Source organism: Ailuropoda melanoleuca, chromosome 15 (genome assembly GCF_002007445.2).
Source record: "Ailuropoda melanoleuca isolate Jingjing chromosome 15, ASM200744v2, whole genome shotgun sequence".
NCBI classification, from domain to species: domain Eukaryota; kingdom Metazoa; phylum Chordata; class Mammalia; order Carnivora; family Ursidae; genus Ailuropoda; species Ailuropoda melanoleuca.
In genome coordinates this window covers 70274885-70296995 of record NC_048232.1, presented here as the reverse complement: position 1 = coordinate 70296995, position 22111 = coordinate 70274885, and the positions used below count along the sequence as shown (strand labels likewise).

At 35.4% G+C, this 22111-nt stretch overlaps 1 protein-coding gene across 1 annotated transcript in view; it reads right to left on the bottom strand.

Moving 5' to 3' along the window:
• The window catches only part of LOC100484394 (anoctamin-4), a 336625-nt gene that overhangs the window by 62973 nt on the left and 251541 nt on the right, over nt 1-22111 (bottom strand). The window contains exons 12-14 of the mRNA XM_034644141.1: nt 18622-18756; nt 17455-17551; nt 15249-15309 (exon numbers count right to left, since the gene is read on the bottom strand). Of these exons, the coding sequence (XP_034500032.1) occupies nt 15249-15309; nt 17455-17551; nt 18622-18756 (293 nt within the window). The remainder of the gene's footprint in view (nt 1-15248; nt 15310-17454; nt 17552-18621; nt 18757-22111) is intronic.

Sequence of the window (22111 nt, the reverse complement as noted above, 5' to 3'; positions counted from 1 at the left end):
CCTATAACAGGGTTATTTGGGCTATCACAATGACTAGGGGCAACTGTCATTTAAGGTAAGAGCCGGGGTGCTGTCTTGTAGCTAGAAGGTCACAGTCTAATCTGGGGCCTCTAATTTCTATTGAATCAGGAAGAGCCAAAAAGAAAAAGAAAGCCTACTCTTTGAACCATAGGAGCACTTTGCTGAAACTAGTTTTCATAAAAACCAAAGTACCACACACCAGGTTACAGGTTCCCTGTGAGAGCCTGGCATTTACTCTCTGTCCTTCCCTTAGATCTATATATTTTTTTGGAGGCCTGGAAAAACCCACATTTATTCCCAAAGCTGCTAGGGATACATGCTGCTAGTTTTTGCCCTTTGGTAACATAATATGTATTCAAAGGCCTAATTTGATTCTTCATTTGCAAAATTTCTAGCCTGAGAGTCCAGAAGAGGATTGTGTCTAATGCTAGGAAATTAATTATAAAGACATGTTTACTTCTTATTTTTGAAAAAAACCCTAAGGGCTTAAAGATCCTATAGTGCAACATCATCTTTCCTTAACTTGTCAAAAGATTGTGTTCTATTTGTATAAAAATAAGAATTGAGCTGTGGCCAGAAATAAAATGAACAGTATATAGGAAAAAGGAAGGACGGTTTTTATTTCAGAAAAGTGCCTGCTGTCTGATGACTCAAATAATTTTCAGAAACCTGGTCAACATGATTCTCTTCCTAGGAAATTACACATAGTCATTTTTCTTCCAATTCTAATTGCCTTCATTTTAAAAGTTAAAATGAAGCATAATACTAACAGATCTAATTATTTCTGTCCTTTATAACTTTCTGAGAATACTCATTTGGAGAAGGTACAGGGCAGTTATGTGGATGTGCTTCCCAAGAACTTAGAAATAGAGGAATGAGGTCACCTCCCGAGAACTTAACTCATAAAACGTACACATAATGAATGAGCTTAGTGAGAAGGCACAAACTCAAATGTTAAGACGACCAGATAAGTACAAAACCTAGAAGAGGAAACCACACGATAGGGAGTGGTGGGGAACGGGACCAGTTGGGGAGTGTGGGCACCAAGTAAAGCGATAGGTGTTCTTCAGTTTCCAGTGATTTCATTGTGGATAGATCTTAGAATTTTTCAAGAGAAACTATATTTCAAAATAATAGTTTATTTGTATATTTTTAAAATTGGTGAGGGCCACAGTATTTTTATTGGTTGCTTGATAGTAGCTAAACAATCCTCAGAATTCATAGAGGGCTAAAAGAAGTTTCCAATCCCACTAGTCAGAGTACATGTATGTTGCAACTCATAGAACTTATAAGAGGCCTCATAAAGATCATCCCTTAGTAGTGGGTCTGGACCTACCCTAACAAGTTAATACCAAGTCACAAGACAATCTAACTGGGCTTCAAGAGAGTTAACTGCATACCTGAACAAGTCCAACAGTAAGGAAACATAATGAAAAACAAAATTCAATGCTTTTCAGCATTTAATAAAAAATTCCCAGACATACAAATAAGCAAGAAAATAAAGCCTATGAATAGGAGAAAATTCAGTTGCTCCCAGGGAGACAGCCCAGAAATGATAGAACAAGGGTGATAAAACAACTGTTATAACTATGCTTTGTATGTCAAGAAGATGGAAGAAAACATGAACACAATGAGGAAAGTAATACCAGGCATAAAAAGCCCCAACTGACAGGGATTTGAGAATGGAAAATTAAAGTTATGAAAGGAAAAATACACTGGATAGGATTAACAGAAGCCTAGACTTTTCAGGAAAAAGAAATTAGTGAATCTGAAGACAAATCCATAGAAACAATTACAACAGATGACACAAAGACTAAAAAGAATGAAAAATGTGAACAAGGCATAAGTGACCTACAGAACAATATTGAGTGATTCTGGACAAATTTCAAAATTTGACAAAAATTAAAGTTATTGATGCAAGAAACTTAACCCCAATTACAAGAAACACAAAGAAAATGACACCAAAGCACATCTCAATCAAATTCCTGAGAATAAGAAGTAAAAATCTTCAAAGCAGATATAAGGGAGGAAAATCTTATGTAGGAAGGAAGGAAGGAAGGAAGGAAGGAAGGAAGGAAGGAAGGAAGGAAAGAAAAGAAAGTCAGCAGACATCTTATAAAAAACTGTGCAAGCCTCCACACAATGGAAAGGCATCCCTTAAGGGTTTTTTAATCTTGACACAATTAACATTGTGTCAACTATTTTGAAAATATAAGTCATTTTTCTACATCAAAACATTGCATATGTTAGTGGTACTTTAATCTTCAGATTCAATGAGAACCTGAGATAGAACTGTCAGATGATTTTCCCAAAGAAACTCAACTAGGCCATATGCTTCAGGAAAAGAAAGACTGTAAATTTAGCAACATTCCTCAAACTCAACACTACTGATATTGTAGACCATTTAATTCCTTGTTGGGGGGGGTGTTGTTCTGTGCATTGTATGACATTTAGCAGCATCCCTGACTTCTACCCACTAGATTGAGATGCCAATATCACTCCTTTCTCTCGGTTATGACAATAAAAAATGTGACCATACATTGTCTAATGTCTCCTGAGAGGCAAAATTCACTCCTGATTGAGAACTTGTGCTTTAAAGTATTGAAAGAAAAAAAAAACCCTGTCAACCTAGAATTCTACATCCAGCAACAGTATCTTTTAAAAATTAAAGTGAATCAAAGATATTTTTAAACTTTAAAAATCTGGGAAAATTCATTACCAATAGGCCTGCATTATAAGAACTTTAAAGCAAGTTCTTCGGGCAGAAGGAAATGATACCAGATGGAAATCTGGATTAATATAAAGATAGGAAGGGCACATAAAAACAAGTAAATATATGGGTAAATGAATTTTTTTTCCTCATTTCAATCTCTTTAATAGATAATTACCTCCTGAAAGCCAAAATAATAACCATGTATCAAGATATTTATAACATGTAAAATAAAACATATAACAAGAATAGCAGTAAGATATAGGACAAAAATAGCAGTAAAATATATGGCAATAATACAACAGACAGAAAATGAAAGGTGAAGTATACTGTTTTAAAGTTCTCATACCACATGTGACATAGCATTATATTATTTGAAAGTAGGCTGTTATAAATGAAAGGTATATATTATAAATCCTTGAATAACCATTATAAGATTAAGACAAAGAAGTATAACTAATAAATCAATAGTGGAGAAAAAATTAAATCATGAAAATATCTAATTCAAAAGGAGAGAAAATGATGGAAAATAAAACAACAGCACATGGGACACATATAAAGCAAATAAAAAGAAGGTATATTTAAACCAAATGTATTATGATTACATTGAAAGTAAATAGTATAAAAATTCTAATGAAAAATAAGAGATCATTGGATTGGAAAAAAAAAGTAAGACTTACTATTAATATCTGTGTATAAAACACTTTAAATATAAAGACACGGATAGGTAAATGTACAGGAAAGAAAAATATACCATACAAACCCAAATCAAGAAAGACTGGCATGGCACCACTAATATCAAATTAATATCAAAGTATACTTGAAAACAAGAAATAATATTGGGAATAATGAGGGAAACTTCATAATGACTAAGGGGCCTCAAGTAGACATAACAATCCTATATTTAAAATACACGAGGCAAAATCTGATCTAACTGAAAGACAAACTAGATGAATCCACAAATAAAGTTGGAATTAGAATATATATATATATATATATGACTGAAACAAAATGATCAACCAAGTGGACCCAAATGAAACCTACAAAACATTAAACTTAACAACAGCACGATATATAGTCTTTTCAAATGGGCATGGGAGATTTGCTGAGATACCATATTGTGGGCTATAAAACAAATCTCAGTAAATTTAAAAGGATTGAAATCATGCACAATATGTTCTCTGAGTTAAACTAGAAATCAATAGCAGGCAGATACCTAGAAAATCTCCCAAATTTTTTGTAAATAACACACTTCTATAGAACTCATGGATCATAGAGAAAATCAGAAATGGAAACTAGAAAATATTTTGAACTCATTAAAAATGAAAATATAATGCAGAGGATGCAACAACAGCAGTACTTAGAGGAAATTTATAGCATTAAATTCATATTTGAAAAGAAGAAAGTTCTCACATTAGTGAACTAGGCATTCACCGTAAGAAATTAAAAAAGAAGAGCAAACTAAACCCAAAGTAAGCATGAGGAAGGAAAGAAAACAGCAGAAATTAATGAGAAAAGAAAACATAAGAACAATATAAAAACACCATTAATATCAAAAGCTTCTTCATGGAAAGATCAATAGAATTGATAAATTCTTATGCAGCATGAACAGGAAAACAAGAGAAAGACAAGAACTACAATTTCAGGAATGAACAAAATGACGTCGTAAAAGATCCTACCAAAGGTAAAATATGAGATTATTATAAACAAATTTATGCCAATAAGTTCACAAGTTTAGATAAAATGACAGATTCTTGAAGACAGGAAGAAATAGATAATCTAAAGAACTCTAAATCTGTTAAGGAGAAAAAGTTTGTATTAAACACTTTCCTGCAAAGAAAATTCCAAGCCCAAATGGCTTCACTGGTGAATTCTACCAAACACAGAAGAAAGAAGTAATATCATTTTTATATAAACCTTTCCAGAAAACAGAAAAAAGAACATTTCCTAACTCACTCTATGCAGCCACATAACCTCATAACAAAAAACAAAAACAAAACAAACAAAAAAAACCCAGAAGAAAATTCATAGACAACCTTTATGAAAATAGATGCAAAAATCCTAAAAATATTTTAGCAAATCAAATACAGAAATACAGAAAAAAGATAACACTGTTGACCTCTGAACAGCATGGGTTTAAATTGTGTGGGTTCACTTATAAGGATTTTTTGGATACAGTTACTCTAAATGTATTTTCTCTTCCTTACGATTTTTTAAATGATGTTTTCTTTTCTTTAGCTTACTTTATTATAAGAATACAGTATATAATACATATAACATACAAAATATGTGTTAATCAACTCATTATGTTATAGGTAAGGATTCCAATCAACAGTAGGTAAAGTTTTGGGGGAGTCAAAAGTTATATGTAGATTTTCAGCCGCAAAGGGGTTGGTGAACCTAATCTCCATGCTGTCAAGAGTCAACTGTATATTACAAAGAAGTGGGTTTGTTTTGGAATTCAATGTCACTGTAGTATTTGAAAGTGAATCAACGTAATGAATATATCAACCATCTTTTTAAAAAAACAGGATATTTTATTAATACAGATGAAAGCTTTTAACAAACTCAAAACCCATTCATGATAAAAATTCAGCCCCTAGAAATAAAAGTAAAATTCTTCAACTCGATAAAGGGGTATTTACAAAAACTTGTATTTTCTATCATACTTAATAGTATAAGACTTAATACTTCCCCCCAACACTGAGAACAAGGAAAGGACGTCTGATATCATAACTTCTATCTAACATTATTCTGTCAGTGTAGTAAGGTAAGAAAAAAATTAAACCCATGTGGATTAGAAAAGAAGAAATAAAATTGTATTTATTTATAAATGTCATAATCATCTATGTTGAAAATCCCAAGGAATCTACGAGAAAGCTAGTAGCAGTTATAAGTGAGGATATTTACAGGATATGAGGTAAATGTACAAAAGTCAATTGTATTTTTATATAGTAGCAAGGAGCAACTGGAAATTAACATCACAGAAATAAAACTACTTCTAAAAAATCAAAAGTATTAAAAACTGATAAATTTAACAAAATATCCAAAACTATACATTGAAAATAATACAAAATTGCACAGAGAAATTACAAATCACTTACATAAAAAGTAAATTATGTTCATAGGTAGATGTGTTTGGTATTGACTTTTCAACCTTCCCAAAATGATCTCTTGATTCAACTCTATCACGGTCAAAATATCAGCATTTTTTCTAGTAGAAACTGACAAATTGATTCTAAAATATATACGGAAATGCAAAGTCCCTAATACAGTCAAAACAATGTTTAAAAAGAATGACATTTCAAGGCTTACTATTATGCTATAATAATCAAGACTGTGTTATTGCCATAAAAGTACACATATACCAACAAATAAAAGTCAAGGACTAGAGAGCTTCACTGGGGAATTCTACCAAATACTTAAAGAAGAATTAATACTAATCCTTTTCAAATTCTTCCAAAAAATAGAAGAGGAGGTACCATTTTCTTTTTTAAGATTTATTTATTAAGACAGAGATAGAGAGCAAAAACAAGTGAGTAGGAGGAGGGACAAAGGGAGAGAAACCCAAGCAGGCTCCATGCTGAGTGTGGAGCCAGTTGCGGGGCTTGCTCCCATGACCTGGAAGTCATGACCTGAACTGAAATCCAGAGTCAGATCCTTAACCGACTGAGCCACCCAGGTGCCCTAAGATGGGACCATTTCTAAATTCATTCTGTGAGGCTAGAATTACCCTGATACCAAAACCAGACAAGGATGCCGCAACAAAAGAAAATTACAGGCCAATATTGAGATGAACACAGATGCAAAATCCTCAACAAAATATTAGCAAACCACTGGGTGTTATATGTAAGTAATGAATCACCAAATTCTGCTGAAACCAATATTACACTATATGTTAACTAACTAGAATTTAAATAAAAACTTAAAAAAATAAAAAAGAAAAAATACATATGCAAATACTTATATATATGCAAAATATTTATATATATGCAAAAATATTTATATATATGCAAATATATCACACACACACACGCCAAACTCAACATTATACTAAAATGATCATTCATTATGATCAAGTGGGATTTATTTCAGGGAGGTAAGGATGGTTCAACATCCATAAATCAATCAACGTGACAGACCACGTTAACAAAATGAAGGATACAAATCTTATGATCATCTCAATAGATATGGAGAAACCATTTGACAAATTCAAAATCCATTTATGATAAAAACGCTCAACAAAGTGGGTAGAAAGGGAATGGACCTCAACATATTAAAGGTCATGTATGACCAGCCTACAGCTAACATTATACTCAATGGTGAAAAGCTAGAAGGTTTTCCTCTAAGATCAGCAGGAACAAGACAAGGATGCCCACTCTCACCACTTTTATTAACATGGTACTGGAAGTCCTAGCCACAGCAATTAGTCAAGAAAAAGAAATGAAAGGCATCCAAATTGAAAAGTAAGAAATAAAACTGTTACTACTTACAGATGACATGATATAATGTATAGAAAATCCTAAAGACTCCAGTAAAAAGAACAACAAAAAAAACCTGTTAATAAAAAAATTAATAAATTCAGTAAAGTTTCCAGATATAAAATTTATATAATACATAAATGCATCAAAAAGAATAACACAGCTGGGAATAAATATATCCAAGGAGTTTGAAAGATTTGTACACTGAAAACTGTAAGACACTGATGAAAGAAATTGAAGAAGACACAATTAAATGGAAAGATATTCTATGTTCATGGATTGGAAGAAATATTAATATTGTTAATATGTCCATAATCTACAGATTCAATGCAATCCCTATCAAAATTCCAATGGCATTTTTCACAGAAACAGAAAAAACAATCCTAAAATTTTATGGAACCACAATAGACCCCAAATACATAAAGCGATCTTGAGAAAGAAGAACAAAGAGAAGCATTGCTCTTCCTGACAGAACCACATATAGAAACTCTGAATTTTCACTAAAATAACTTTATGATCTCATTTATACATGGAGTCTAAACACAAACAAAGAAACAAACAAAGCCCCTAAGCTCGTAGATACAGAGAACAGATTGTGGTTTCCAGAGGTGGGGGCTGGAGGTGGGCAAGATGAGTGAAGGTGGTCAAAAGGTACAGATTTTTACTCTAAAATATACATATTTTGACTATAAAATATAAAACTTTTATAAAATAAATGTCATGGGAATATAATATATAGCATGGTGACTATAATTAACAATATTGTATTGTTAGCTGCTAAGAGAATAGATCTTAAAAGTTCTTAACAAGAAAAAAAGTCTGTAATGATGTGTGGTAATGGATGTTAACTAGTGTTATTGTGGTGATCAGTTTGCAATATATACAAATATTGAATCATTATGTTGTAGACCTGAAACTAATATGCGTCAAGTATAGCTCAATAAAAATGATTTTTTAAGAGTACACACGTGAATCAAAAAAATTCCAGATGTAGATTCACACACATATGGAGAATTGGTTTCGAGGAGGAAAGGGATAATCTTTCAACAAGTGGTACTGGAACAACTGGCTATCCATTTTTGCAAAGAAATAGAGCTGACCTTTACCTTATATACAAAAATCAACTTGAAATAACTCATGAATCTAAATATTTGAGCTAAAACTATGAGCTTTTTATGAGAAGAAATAGAAAAAAATCTTAAGAGACCTAGAGTTTGGCAAAGATATCTTAAATAAAGAATCAAATGCACAGACAAAAAAGAAAAAAAGAACAACCTCTTGCTTTTCAAAAGAACATCGTTAAGAAAAAGAAACGAAAGCCTCAAACTGGGAAAAATATTTGAAAAATATGTAAGGAATGTTTTTAACTTTAAGAAAACCAATAACAAATGGGCAACAATCTGAACAAACACTTCACCAAAGATGTGCAGATTTTAAATAAATTCATGAAAACATGTTCAACATCACTAGTTATTAGGGAAATGCAAATTAAAACCCCAATGAGATAACACTATACATCTACTAGAATGACTAAAATGATACAGACGGATAATCCCAAGTTTGTGAGAATGTGGAACACCTGAACTCTTATATAATGCTGCTGGGAATGCAAAATGACACAGGCACTTGGAAAACAATTTCTTATAAAGTCAGATGCTTATCCTAGGATCAAGCGATGCTCCACCTAGTTATTTCCCCTAGAGAAATAGATACAAAGACTTATGCAAATATGCAAAAATTCTAATGTCCAATGATTCTCAGGTTTATTTTTTAATAGCTAAAAACTGGATTAGATCCTAATGTTCATTAATTAGTAAATGGATATGCACATCCAGGCAATGAAGTATTATTCTGTACTAAAAAGGAACAGACTGACATATGCAACAACAAAAATGAATTTCAGTCACATTAATCTTAGTGAAAAAAGCCAGACACAAAATGCTAAATGTTGAATGATTCTATTTGCATGAGATTCTAAAACAGGTGAAACGATAGTGGTAGGAAGCAGGTTAGAAGTTGCCAAGCGACTCACTGCAAAGTCATGAGGAAACTTTCTGGAGGATGAAAATGTTCTATATCATCATTATGGTGATGGTTAAGTGACTATATACATTTGACATAACTTGTAAAATTGCACATTTAAAGTTGCTGGATTTTATGTAAATTATACCTAAATAAAGCTGATAAAAACTTCACGTTATCAACTCACCCAGACAAAACTACCATTAATATTGTGACATAATCACTTTGCTTTCATTAGTATTTAATACACCCGAAGTCACATTTATTTGTATAGTTTATGTCCTGTATTTACCAATTTTTAAAATATAATCTATATGTTCTATTACTTGCTTTGAAAGACTAATTTTTAAGGGCTGCTTATAATTCCCTTAGTGATTCTTCTATTGTTATTTATTTTGCCTATTATAAATAACTAAAACTAGGAAAACACATTTATGTATGAGTTTTTTATTCTGTAATTTAGATCTTTTCTAAAGCTGATGCTGCATAATATTTTGACTGCATATTGGAACAGCTTTCTAAGTGACCCCACTTTCTCTCCTCTCCTGCTGTTGCCAGAGTTACTTCCCAAACACAACTGATGATGTCACTCTCCAGTTTATAACTTCAGTTGGCCTTCTGTTGTCTACAGGGTGAAGCCATGGTTCCCTGTTGGAACATAAATGTCTTATGATAAACAAACCTCAGCCCTCAACATACTCTCTGTTATGGGTTGAACTGTGCCTCCCGTTAAAGATATGTTGATGTTTTAACAAAGGCCCAACCTCAGAATATGACCTTTTTTGGAAATAAGGTAACTGCAGATTAACTAGTTAAGATGAAATCATATTGGAGTAGGGTGGGCTCTTAATCCACTGCAATTTAGTGTCCTTATAAGAAGATTGCCATGTGAAGACACAGAGACACAGGGAGAATGCAGGTGGAGATGGAGACAAAGACTGGAGTGATGCACCCACAAGCCAAGGACTGTCAAGGATTGCTCGCTGTCATAAGAATCTAGGAGAGAGACATGAGAGTCCCCTCAGAGCCCTCGAAAGGAACTGGCCCTTTTCATACCTTGATTTTTGACTTCTCGCTTCCAGAACAGTGAGAGAATAAATTTCTGTTGTTTTAAGCCATCCAGTTTGTGATTCTTTGTTATAGCACTCCTAGGAAACTAATACATACTGTATGTCCCTAGCACATTGAATGGCCTTCCTTTTCAGAGCCTAGCCCACCCTGTTCTCAGTTCAGAATGTTTGCCACACCTCCCTCCACCCCCACTCCTTTGCTTGGCAAATTTAAGACTTGGTTTCACCATCTCCTTTTGGATGAAACCATCTCTGCTTTTCCTTTTGGCTTCAGGAAGTTGGCAGCGTGGATCCTCATTTTCCCATTGTAAATAGGATTTGATATCTTATCCTATAATTATCAACTCTCCCTCAACATACTAGGAGATTTTTGAGAGCAGAGATCACATCTTACTCATTTTTGTACACGCATTGCCAAGTGACAGTGTCTGCTGAGTAATGAAATCTTAACACATTCTACAAAAGGTGCATGACATAGTATACAAACTTTGGAATGACTTGAGTTAGGCAGACCAGATTGAGTTTAAAATCAGACTCCACGACTTAGCAGTTGTTGGGCAATCTTGGGCAAACTGCATAAGCTCTCTGAACCTCAATATGTTCATCTATAAGGCAGAGATTATAATTTCTTTCCAGTGGGTTGTAAGAAATTGATGAGGTCATAGGTGACAACACCTACACATCTAATAGGCATTTAGTAAATATACATATATATGTAAATATTTATATATATATTTACATGTGTATACATGTATAATCGCTATATTTTGTTGGACATATACATAAGACTATAAAGATAAAATTAGTGCAAATATCTAGCAACAAAAGGCAATTATTATAAAACCTATTTTCAAAAATGAGACATACTTCACTTACAAATTGACTGACAGAACCATATAAAGAATCTTTGAATTTCCATTAAAATAACCACAACCTTGTTATTTTGATTGGAGAACACTGAGGACCTTGAGACCTTGATTTGTTTATTTACTGAGGGCAATTTAATTTTTGGCAACAAAAGGAAAAGGAAAAGAAAAAAGAAGGAGAAAATAAAAACCCAGGAATGAAGAAAAGAGAAAGATAGTCTGATTCCTGACAAGTCTCCGCCAACATCTAGCTCCCTAATAACTCATTTTTTCCCCCTAGGGAGAGAAGCTAATCTAGGCCATAATTGTTCTGTTTCTTGAATCTTTCTGAACAAAAATGACCACGGAGGAAAGAGCCACACTGTGGTTTAGCCTAGAGCCCTAGGCTCACAGGTGTAACTTGAGGGCCCCTAGGAGGCTCTGCTATCACAAAGGTAATGGGGTTCTGTCAAGCTTTTAACCCCACACAAAGGTCCTTCCCGGCTGCTGCGGACTGGTTCCAAATGGAGCCCTGTTGTTTCTCTGGTGAACACACAAAGCAAAAGGCAACAAAACAAACACATCAGCCCCATCCTTCAGAGGTCTTGTAAAACGCTCACATCTGTTCTCAACATCTCTGTATCTAGCAGTTTCCCAAAAATAAAGTGCATTTGTTTCCTTAAATGTAACTTGTCAATCATAAAAGATGAGTCTGAGACCATTAAACTGAGCTCCATCAGAAGTGACACACTTTTATAGAACATCACCATTGCGAAACAGTATAAATGGGCCTTGGGACAAGTTTAACAGTCCTTTAAGTTTAGATCTCTGAAGCAGAAGTAAATAGGGTTACAAACAATACATGAACTAGCAATACAGTGTAGAAGCCGAGTGCCCGGTTTAACTCCTGGCTTTGCCACTTTCTAGCTACTACCCCAGCTTCCTCATCTATCACGTGAGGATAATAATAGCACCTTCTTCAAATGTTGCTATAAAAATTAACTGAGATGATACTGTACAATGTGTAGGATGGTGTCTAGCAGATAGTAAGCTCTCTATAAGTGTATGTTATTATTATAGCTGTTATTATTGGCCATTCCAGATTTCTGCAAAAAGCATAGACTCATCTACAGTGAAACACCTGGGGTAAATCTTTCTTTTTCTCAAACTATCACATTTCTGGGAACCATACAAGATTTAAGCAGTAAGTTGTCAACTAAGACAAAGCAATTCAGAGGATGAATTATTCCAGGCTTGCCTTGCCTGGAGTGGCCCTAAAATGTTCCCTTCTGCCCAAAGGTTATTACAATACATCTATCAGATTCTTACTGGGTACTCTCCAAGGCCCAAGAACTGTCAAATCTCTAATCCACCCACTTGTAACTCAGAAGCTTCTCAGCTCCATACTCCAGGCAGCTGCCACCAATCAATTGAGGTTGTCAGGATAAAATACAATTATTTGTTATCACCAGCATAAGACGTTACAACCTGTAAAGAAGGGATGCAATCCTCTTTATAATGGTGGTACTGGGGGAGGGGTAAGGGAGATAATGACCTCTGCCCTTTAGACAAATGTCATTATACCAGAATTTCGTTTCTCTACAGTCTCAGAGGATAAACTGGGAATAGAAAATATTATTTCAGTCAAAATTGGTTAAATACTAAAGTGGGTAAGGGAGTTTTATGTATTAATTCTTCCAGTAAATTACTCTCTATACATAAGAATTAACTCATGACATAGTAGACTCATGGCCCAAAGCAGAGCTGCCCAATGGGTATGCCAGGGATGATTATAGGTGTACAAGAGGTGATAATCCCTTCATCTCTCGGGGCAGGTAAGGCAAAGGTATTTAGGGCAGTTCATCTACATCAGTATGCTGTGCAAACAGTATCATTTAATGTATGTACCATGAGTGGAAAAAGTTTGGGAACCACTCATTTAATAAATGAATACATTTTCTTAAGTACCCCCAATGGTAACTATGGCAAAGTTTAAGCACCGAGTGGCTTGTTATATTTCCTATCATGGTTACCAATACAAATATGTTCTAGAAAAACCCGATATACATTCTTGATCTGAGAGCTCAGTCCCATAACCAAAATTCTTTTATGATTTGCTTCCTTTGTTTGCAAGGGACAGAAATGCACATGCACTAACGTATAGCACAGATAATGAGGTCTTTTCACAAGTCCTATCAAGGGAGGCAGGAGTCCCATGGGAATTAAAAGACAGCCTATTCAGAACAGGATACAGAAGCTAGCAGCAGTTTGAGAGACTCCAGCCACAAGAGATCCTGTCTTTACCCTGATATTCTACTAATAACATGACTTGGCTACATTCTCTCTTTCTCTTTGGGGGACTGTCTTGCATTTTCTTCCAGTTGGCTACCAGTGAGCTTCTGGACCCTCTACTTTATATCTTTTCCCCTAGTACTCTGCTTTTGCTTATTTCTAGGTTCTGATTTCTTATAACTTAAACCTGCTCTTAATTTCTCTTGATCCCTGCTTCTGTCTCATGGTCAACCTCAATTTCCTTCTTACTCCCCCCTTCCTGTCCTCTCTGCATTTTTCAGTGTCAAATCCTATTTCTAACTCCCTGTCTCTCTTCACATTTTTCAACCCACATCCTTGAGAATAGCCTATGGGTGATCTTTACACTTCCTCTTTGTACAGAAGCTCAGGTCTTCTTCCAGGCCACTCACTACACTATGGTTTGACTAAGGTCTTGAGTCCAATGCCCACTGACTGAGAGGGGCTAGTCACAGGTTTCAAAATATGTCCCTTCAACAGAGCTGTAGTGGGAGAGGCAATTTTCCTTTGAAGATCTCTAGGTAGGGAAGAAATAATATATCCAGAACAAGCCTCCTCAAGAGAACAAGGTTTTTATATTTTCTGTTGTCAAAGAGACCATTTAAACATGTTGTCTTAGAAAGAAACCCTTTTGATAATTTGCTTCTCTATTTCTTCTCCCTTTTTTCCCATCCATCCATCCATTTCATCCATCCAACAAATATGAATCTGTCTTCAAAAGAAATGTATGAAATTGCCAATAACCATAATGATCCTTGAGGAATATGAACCTACTAGGGGAGGTAAGTTGTGTATGCAAATCGTTTTAAGTGTCCAAAGAATGCCAGAAGTCAAATGTTATGAAGTTCAAAGGATGAAGAAGACAATTCAGCTAGTCTCTGAAAGATAGAGATCGAATATTCCTTCAAGACATAAAGAATAACACGAGCCTAAGCCTTGAGTTAGCAGAGTTTTATAACAGCAAAACAGAGACTCTGGTATTTTAAGTCCTACAAGAAATGCATAATAGCTGTGAAAAATTTAAACCAAATTGAAAAAATACAGCGTAAAAAATCTGTCTTTCATCACTGATCACTTAAGCTTTCCACAGGGGAAACTTCTCTTCAAAGGTAACCACCATTAATTGTTTACTCTAAATTTGTCCAGACACTTTTCTATACTACTAAATCAAAACATTATAATGATTCAGTGAGAAAGGTATTATGAAACCCATTTTACAAAGAAGTAGGTTAAGTACTTTCTTTGTGTTAAGAAATTCTTTAAATGAATGTTTCATCACACCTTGTTATTATGGAGCTCTTGACTTAAACGGAACTAGGAGATCTCAATTGAGTTTTGTAAGTAGCTCTTGTTTTTAGGGGGTCATTTTAACCAGAACTGGAAGGAAGCTAGAGGTGGGCACTCATACATTAGCTGGATTCCATTAGTGGAGAAGATTCGACTCACAACAGAAAGTCCCATATACTTCTATGAGTACTTAAGATCTTTACCAGATTTTTGATCTACTATAAGCTTTATTTTTGTCTCCAACAGAAGGTAAATTTTGCTTTAATAATGGAATGTTGATGAAATTATTGAAGGTTTAAGAGAAGTGAGATGTTTCTCCTCCAAGACATTACTTTTTAAACAAACTGAATGAATTTTTCATCAGCTCATATCTAATAGAATGGCCAAATGAATTTACTTAAGTCTCTTCCTTTCATATCTACATGACAAAGTCAGATTTCTGAAGGCAGATATTATAGAGCATATAAAGGGAACTCAAGTTACATGGATACAGAACACTTACCCCAGACTGCCATGAAAACAGCAAAGAAGACAGTGGCTCCATTGTCAAAGAGGTGGGTTACCTGGGAACATTATGAATCATAGTTAAACTAGTTTCTCATATACTATATTTCAATTTGCATTTTTTTTCAAGTTCTGTAAAAATACATGAATTTTGCAGGGTTTCTTTGCCAGATGTTCCTTTTGGATCATAATCAAGAAGGGGATCCTCCAACTATGAAGTAGTTTGCATACACAAGAGAAAATTTGTTCCCTTATGTGGATATCACCTAGTTGAACATTTATCAGCAGCTCCAATAGTGCTAAGAGTTCTCTTTTATGCACCATAAAAACTATTATATGTGGACATATGGATAAACTTATATTTAAGACCAGGGAGGTACTACTGTTGCTGCTCTAGAGGCTTCTGATTTCTATTTTTAATGCCTCATTTATTCACTTTGAAAACATGGCTATTTTGTTTGTGTAGTTTTGAGCAAACATTTTCTGGGCTGCCCTCTGGATTTTAGTATTACAAAGAAGAGAGAGCAGACCATTTACAAAATTCACTTCCACCTTTATTAAAGCCTCAGGTAATCATTGTATTTACCTATTACACATAACACGAAGACAGCTAGCAAATACTTTATTGCTAGATAATATATTCTATCACAAACACCACAGCAGAAAGTAAAGATATTCATCCTGCAAAGCTGCCCTGCTCATTTCCGCCTCCAGGATAAATCACACCAATGTCATGCCAAATTGAAATGATGACTAATACGTTCATAAAGCATAACGTTTTTTGACTGCTTTACAGCTCTCTATAAAATATATTTTACTGTCCCTTGGAGAATGTGCCAACTATAAACAGGTCTTTTCCTGTTATATCAGAGTGTGAAGTATTTCAAAATTTTCCAAAAGTTTATGCCTTCTTTTTCTTTGAACATAGGAGAGATGAGCAGCATTCAAATACCTAATGTAGATACAAGGCAACTCTTTTGATTCTCACCAAATCTGTATTTCCCAAGCTCATTCTGTTAAATTTTCCTCACTAGCTTGGGTCTATCTGTATGTTCTCCAAAGGTAGGGAGAGTATTTTGTGCTTTTTATCTCTTGCAGCACTTATCCACATCTTTCTAAGAGCACAGCTGGCTGGTGTGGTTTGGGCTTTACCCACATAGACTGGCCACCTGCAGTGCCACAGACATCATGGATGGGCGGGCTCCTGGGCTGTCTATCAAATGTTCTTTCGTTTAAAACGAACAAAACTCTGCCATGCCAATAGTGTAATTAAATAGATCCAAGCTGCAGTGATTGCAGACATTCAATAAAGCGTGCCAATCCTTTTTGTATCTGAAATCTGGGCAAGTTGACAGGCAGTGGTCTTGGAAAAGTCTTCAGCAGCCCATACTCCAGCTATTACTGACCCTGCCCATAAGTAAAAAATAAGGAATTCGATGAATGTGTCTAAAATTTTAATAAAGTAAGGCATAACATGAGAAAGGGACATGAAGTAACATATAATAGACACAATGATGCTATGTATTTGTCTTTTTCAAAGTACTTTTCCATATATGTACTATCTTCTTGCAAGGTCTTCTTGACAAGCCATGGGGCAGAGAAAGCAGGTAGCACTGCCTGCATTTTTGAGATGAGAAAGCTCAGCCTCAAAGAGACTGGCCGTGTGCATGGTCAAGGAGGCAAATAGTTGAACCAGTCCTCAATCTAAATTTTTTCTTTTTACCCATAACAATAATGAAAGAGGAAAATGATGGTGGCTCTCATTTACTGAGATCTTACCATCTGCCAAGCACTTTGCTCAGTGTACATTTTATCTCATTTCTTATAACAATCATATGAAACAAGCATCACGTTTTCCATTTTACAGGTAAGAAAACTGTGGCTCAGAGAGGGAAATAACTTGTTCTGGGACAAGTGGTAAAGGGCAGAGTCAAGATCTGAGTCTTTCTCTGACTCTAACAACTGTACTTTCTGCAGTATGCACATTGCAGCTTCCTGTGATGACAGTCAGAGCTAATACATCTAAAATACATATACAGTACAAAACACTTGAGAATACCAAATGATAGAGGTACCTCTCTCCTACAATATAAACTTGAAACTCCAAGACCACAAATGACAAAGAGAATATGGTTACCCTCTGTTCCTCAGAAAAAATGTATAAAAAACTCAATCTATCTAAAATGTCGCAGATTTGAAATTACCTTGGCATAAACACAGCTGTCTGACAGCCTCATGAATGGACAGTATTTATCGCACACAGGACACATGATGATATCTGTAGCTTGGCAGACTTCTTTACTGGAAAAGAGAGCAGAAAAGGACCGCTTTTTAATGACATAAGAGCATGTTTTTCCCTCCAATTTCACCAGAATCCTTAACCACTAAATAAGATCCAGATTAGATTTTTGTCCTTAGAAGCTTCCCAGCCTTATCTGTTATTAATGTAAACAAGTACCTGCACATTTTAATAATTTGATAAACCTACTTATTTATGAGGTTGTTTCTTGGTTTTCCATATTAATAGGTTAAACTCTGAAAACACATGAAGCACAATGTTAGATATTATCCCCTAAATGACATAAAAGGCATTCACAACACTGCACAGATTTGAAGCAATTTCATACTGAATTATAGGAACAACCAGGTACCTAAAAGTGCCTGTCTCAATCTCTATGTGCATAAGTGAAAACTAATAATGGAGGGGTAAATACAAATACGACGCATTAGTTCTAGGGGAAAACTACATCCCCATTAACAATTTCACCAGAAAGTAAAATACTGTTACAGGTGGGAGAATAAATCAATCACTTTTACTTTTGTAATCACTTTTAAAAGGCATATTTATTATTTAAGATCATGGTCCAGCCTGGCAATAAAACCTCTATGAATACCCTAAACTGTACCCTGGTGAGAGAGCCGAGATAACAATTCTCAACACCGAATCACTCTCAAGGCCCCAACAAGTTGGTAAAATGTCTTTCTGGCTTAGGTTTAAAGGGTCCTTGTAAAAACACAGAATTCATAAAAAAGGATTATTAACCCACCATTTTGCAGGATTAGCAGAAAGAGAAAAGGTAAAAAAGTCAGAAAGAAAGCAACTTTTAGCCAGTGACTGAAAGTGATTTTTCTCCGAACACGGAGTGGCTTATATGTCCACAAATGTAAACTCTGCTTCCCTGGTAACTGAAATCTACAGCTGTAGGCAATGGACGCAAGATCTAGTGAATTGAGCCTTCTGAATTCTTCCCAGGAGTGACTGAGAAAGAAGTTAGAAGGAAAAGCAGGCCCACAGTCCTGGAACATTCCTAAATCACCACCACCCATCTCCAAATAGAAGCAAAGGCAGGCTCACCCAGAGCTCCCCGTACCTGACTTGGCAGTGATCCAGAGTAATGACTCCATACAAAAAGACAAACAATCCAATGAAGGCGGCTGGGAAGAGCATGCCGGTGTACCAGCCCAGCCAGGCAAAATACAACCCAATCTTCTCTCCAAAGTACCGCCTGTTTAAGACACAAGCGCCTTGAAAATCATAGCAAAGTGTTTAGGCATTATAATACTTTGCTCATTTTACTTTGTAGTGGCCTTGCTGATAAACATGCATCCAAGAGAATAGAGCACTTGACCAAATTAAGGCTCTGGGCTTAATTTTCCTCTCCTATTATTATATATCAGAAATAGAATGAAACTTTCTTTCCATAGAAGAACAGGACTATATACAAGCTTGTTCTGAGAACACAGAATAAACCCATGCCCATTCAGGAAGACACGGCACTTATTAATACAGAACCAGGGGAATTTGGAGTGTTGGTGACAACACAATCTCATCTTCGCCATTTCTGTGTGCTTGTTTGTAACACCTGTATTATAATTACATATATCTTTAAAAATAGGAAACAAAGTCATTGTAAGAAACTTTAAACACCCCTTTCAATATTTTGTAGCTTTCTAAGATGTTTATGATGCCAGAATGAGAAGATATTAGAAAAAAAATTCTAATTACAGAGATTCAACATGAATTGATACTGAGAGCAACTTTTCCTTTTAAGTTATGATTTTTCATAAGTTTCAACATCTACCTCAACAAATATTTTTCTGAGACTAACCAGTCTGCCTAGTGCCCTTACAGCGTGCGAAGTTTAGAAATGTCCAGGGAATTCCTTGTTTTTCTTTCTCAAACACCATTAATAATATAATTAACTTATGTTAAAATACAACCCAAATTGTGCTTTCTATGCCTCTCAACTGCTATATTTCATTAGTTAAAAGTTAATTACTTTTCAGTCTAATATAAGAATATTCTAGGGGCACCTGGGTGGCACAGCGGTTAAGCGTCTGCCTTCGGCTAAGGGCGTGATCCCGGCGTTATGGGATCGAGCCCCATATCAGGTTCTTCGGCTATGAGCCTGCTTCTTCCTCTCCCACTCCCCAGCTTGTGTTCCCTCTCTCGCTGGCTGTCTCTATCTCTGTCGAATAAATAAATAAAATCTTTAAAAAAAAAAAATATTCTAATTATTTTTTTCATTCTCATTCTAAACAAATGTTGCTGACCACCTGATTCCAAATACTGGCTTCTGCTTTCCTCTTAGAACACCCAATGCTTCCTTAAAGTATGAAAGATGGACTAAAGGTTATTTATCCTATCTTCCACTGTGTCCCAACAGAAACTTTCTGCTCTCTGAAGACTTTTCCAACTAACATCCAAATACAGAGATACATTCTTTAATTTACTCAACAAATAAAAAAATACCTTCCATGTGGCAAATATTGTGCTAGGAGCTGAGGGTACAATGATGAGCAAAACCAGCTTGGTCCCTGCTCTTGTGCAACTCACAGGCTGACAGAGTACACAGACATATCAGTCAATTAAAGAAATAAGTTTATAATTAGAACTGGATAAAGGGTTACAAAAGGAGAGAAACACAATTCCACAAGTATATAAACCAAGACCATGTGACCAGCCTACTTAGGGAAGACTTCTCTTAGGAGGTGACTATTAACTAGGTGGCACTGGGGACGGGAAAAAGTGTTTCCAGCAAAGGCATCGTAAGTACAAACATCCTATGGCAGAAGGGACCAGGTGAAATAGGGGCAGTGCACCTGGAACACTGATAACAAAAGCTGAGCTGGTGAGGTAGGTGGAGGCTGGGCCTCGGTAGGTCTTGTAAACCATGCTAAATACATTAATCTTTGTCCTGAGAGAATGGGAAAATCATAAGATAGTTTTAACATTCAAAGGACATCATCAGATTTACATTCCAAAAAGATCACTCTGTCTGCAGGGTAGAGAATAGATTGGAAGGGACCAGAGTGGGAAAAGGGAGACCAAGTATGGGACAACAGCCATAGTCATTAGGTCATTAGGTGAAGGAAGCAGTATGGTGGAGGAGGTCCTGGAGTGTGGCCAGAATCAAGAGACATGGAGGAAGCAAAATCTATAGGACAAGAGCTATTTAAGAGTTGAGATTCCCTAGATACTCCACAACCTCATTCTACTGAAATATTGCTTATGCTTTTCATCTCTCTTCCCTTTGGCCAATATAAATCCTACTCTCTTCCAGGCTCGGCTCTACAGAGCCTTCCACAGAGGCACTGATACATATCTATCCTTTCCATTTTTCCAAATTGTTATGAAACCTACCACCTTCATCTTACATTTTACCTAATTGTGCATAGTCTTGCATTGTTTTCTAGTTGTTTCAAGTATGCAGAGCCTGTTTTACTGAAGGAAACGGTGTTTCTCAGAGATAGTGGCTTCCATTGGTCTTTGCCAGTAGTATTTAGCATCATACTAGAAACACAATGGGCAATTAATTAATACTTATTGACAAATTGCAAGTCTTAATCAAAACACTGTCAAGGACAGATATTTTGCTTGCAGTAATTTTCTGTAATTTTTAATCAGTGTAATCCTGTAATATTGGGACTGAGGCTGGGAAGAACACTTACTTGTATTTTTTTCTTCCCCCACTGGTTTAGCATGTATTGAGACTGATCAAAAGAAAATGGTCTCATCTCAGAAAATATTTTCCACTCACCCAGATCATCTGGATTATTTGCTACCAATACAAAGAAAAGTACACAATTCATCAATGACCCTGGGTCAATAGAAATGAATACTTAGTAACAGGGACTCTGGCAGTAAGAGTGACTACCCAGGGAGACAAAGTGTAAAGTGAGTTGTCTTATTATTTCATTTTCCTCTGGGCTCATTTTTTTAAGGGCACTAGTGAAAGTAAACCAAATCCAGCAAGTCTAGGAAATAAGACATGATTTTCTTTTTTATAAGGAATCCACAAAGTGTGGATTGGTGCTACCCAACCTTAATAACCAGTCTCTAAATAAATAATGAGATGTCAGAGTATAATGCTGCCATGGTAGAAAGTTGGACATAAATAGTTAAAAAAACATACATGTCCACTGTACAGTTATCATAGGTTAAAAGCTGATATACTAATTTGATTTGCAGAATTAAAACAATTTTTAAAGGTTATTAGTTGAAAATTACAATAAGCCTGAAATTTATTAGAATGATAGAACTCCATTTTTCCTACTTACATAGATAGTAACTAATATTCCATTTGTCACTAATATATGTAAACATGTCACATTTCTGTAATGGTTACTGGTAATTTGTCAATAATAGTGGCGTGGATGACCTGCTCCAGATAAAGCCCTGTGGGAGGCCTGACAAATCTCACAGGCCCCTTCCTGAGACCTTTTTGGAGGAAGCACCAACCTCATCAGACTGAGGTCTAGTTTCCAAGAATGACTGATGTCCCCTGATGAGTTGCCTTCTTGAGATGAAGCCGGATTTGAGTAAGAGCTGTGTAACGCAGACTTTTTTCTTGTCCCAGG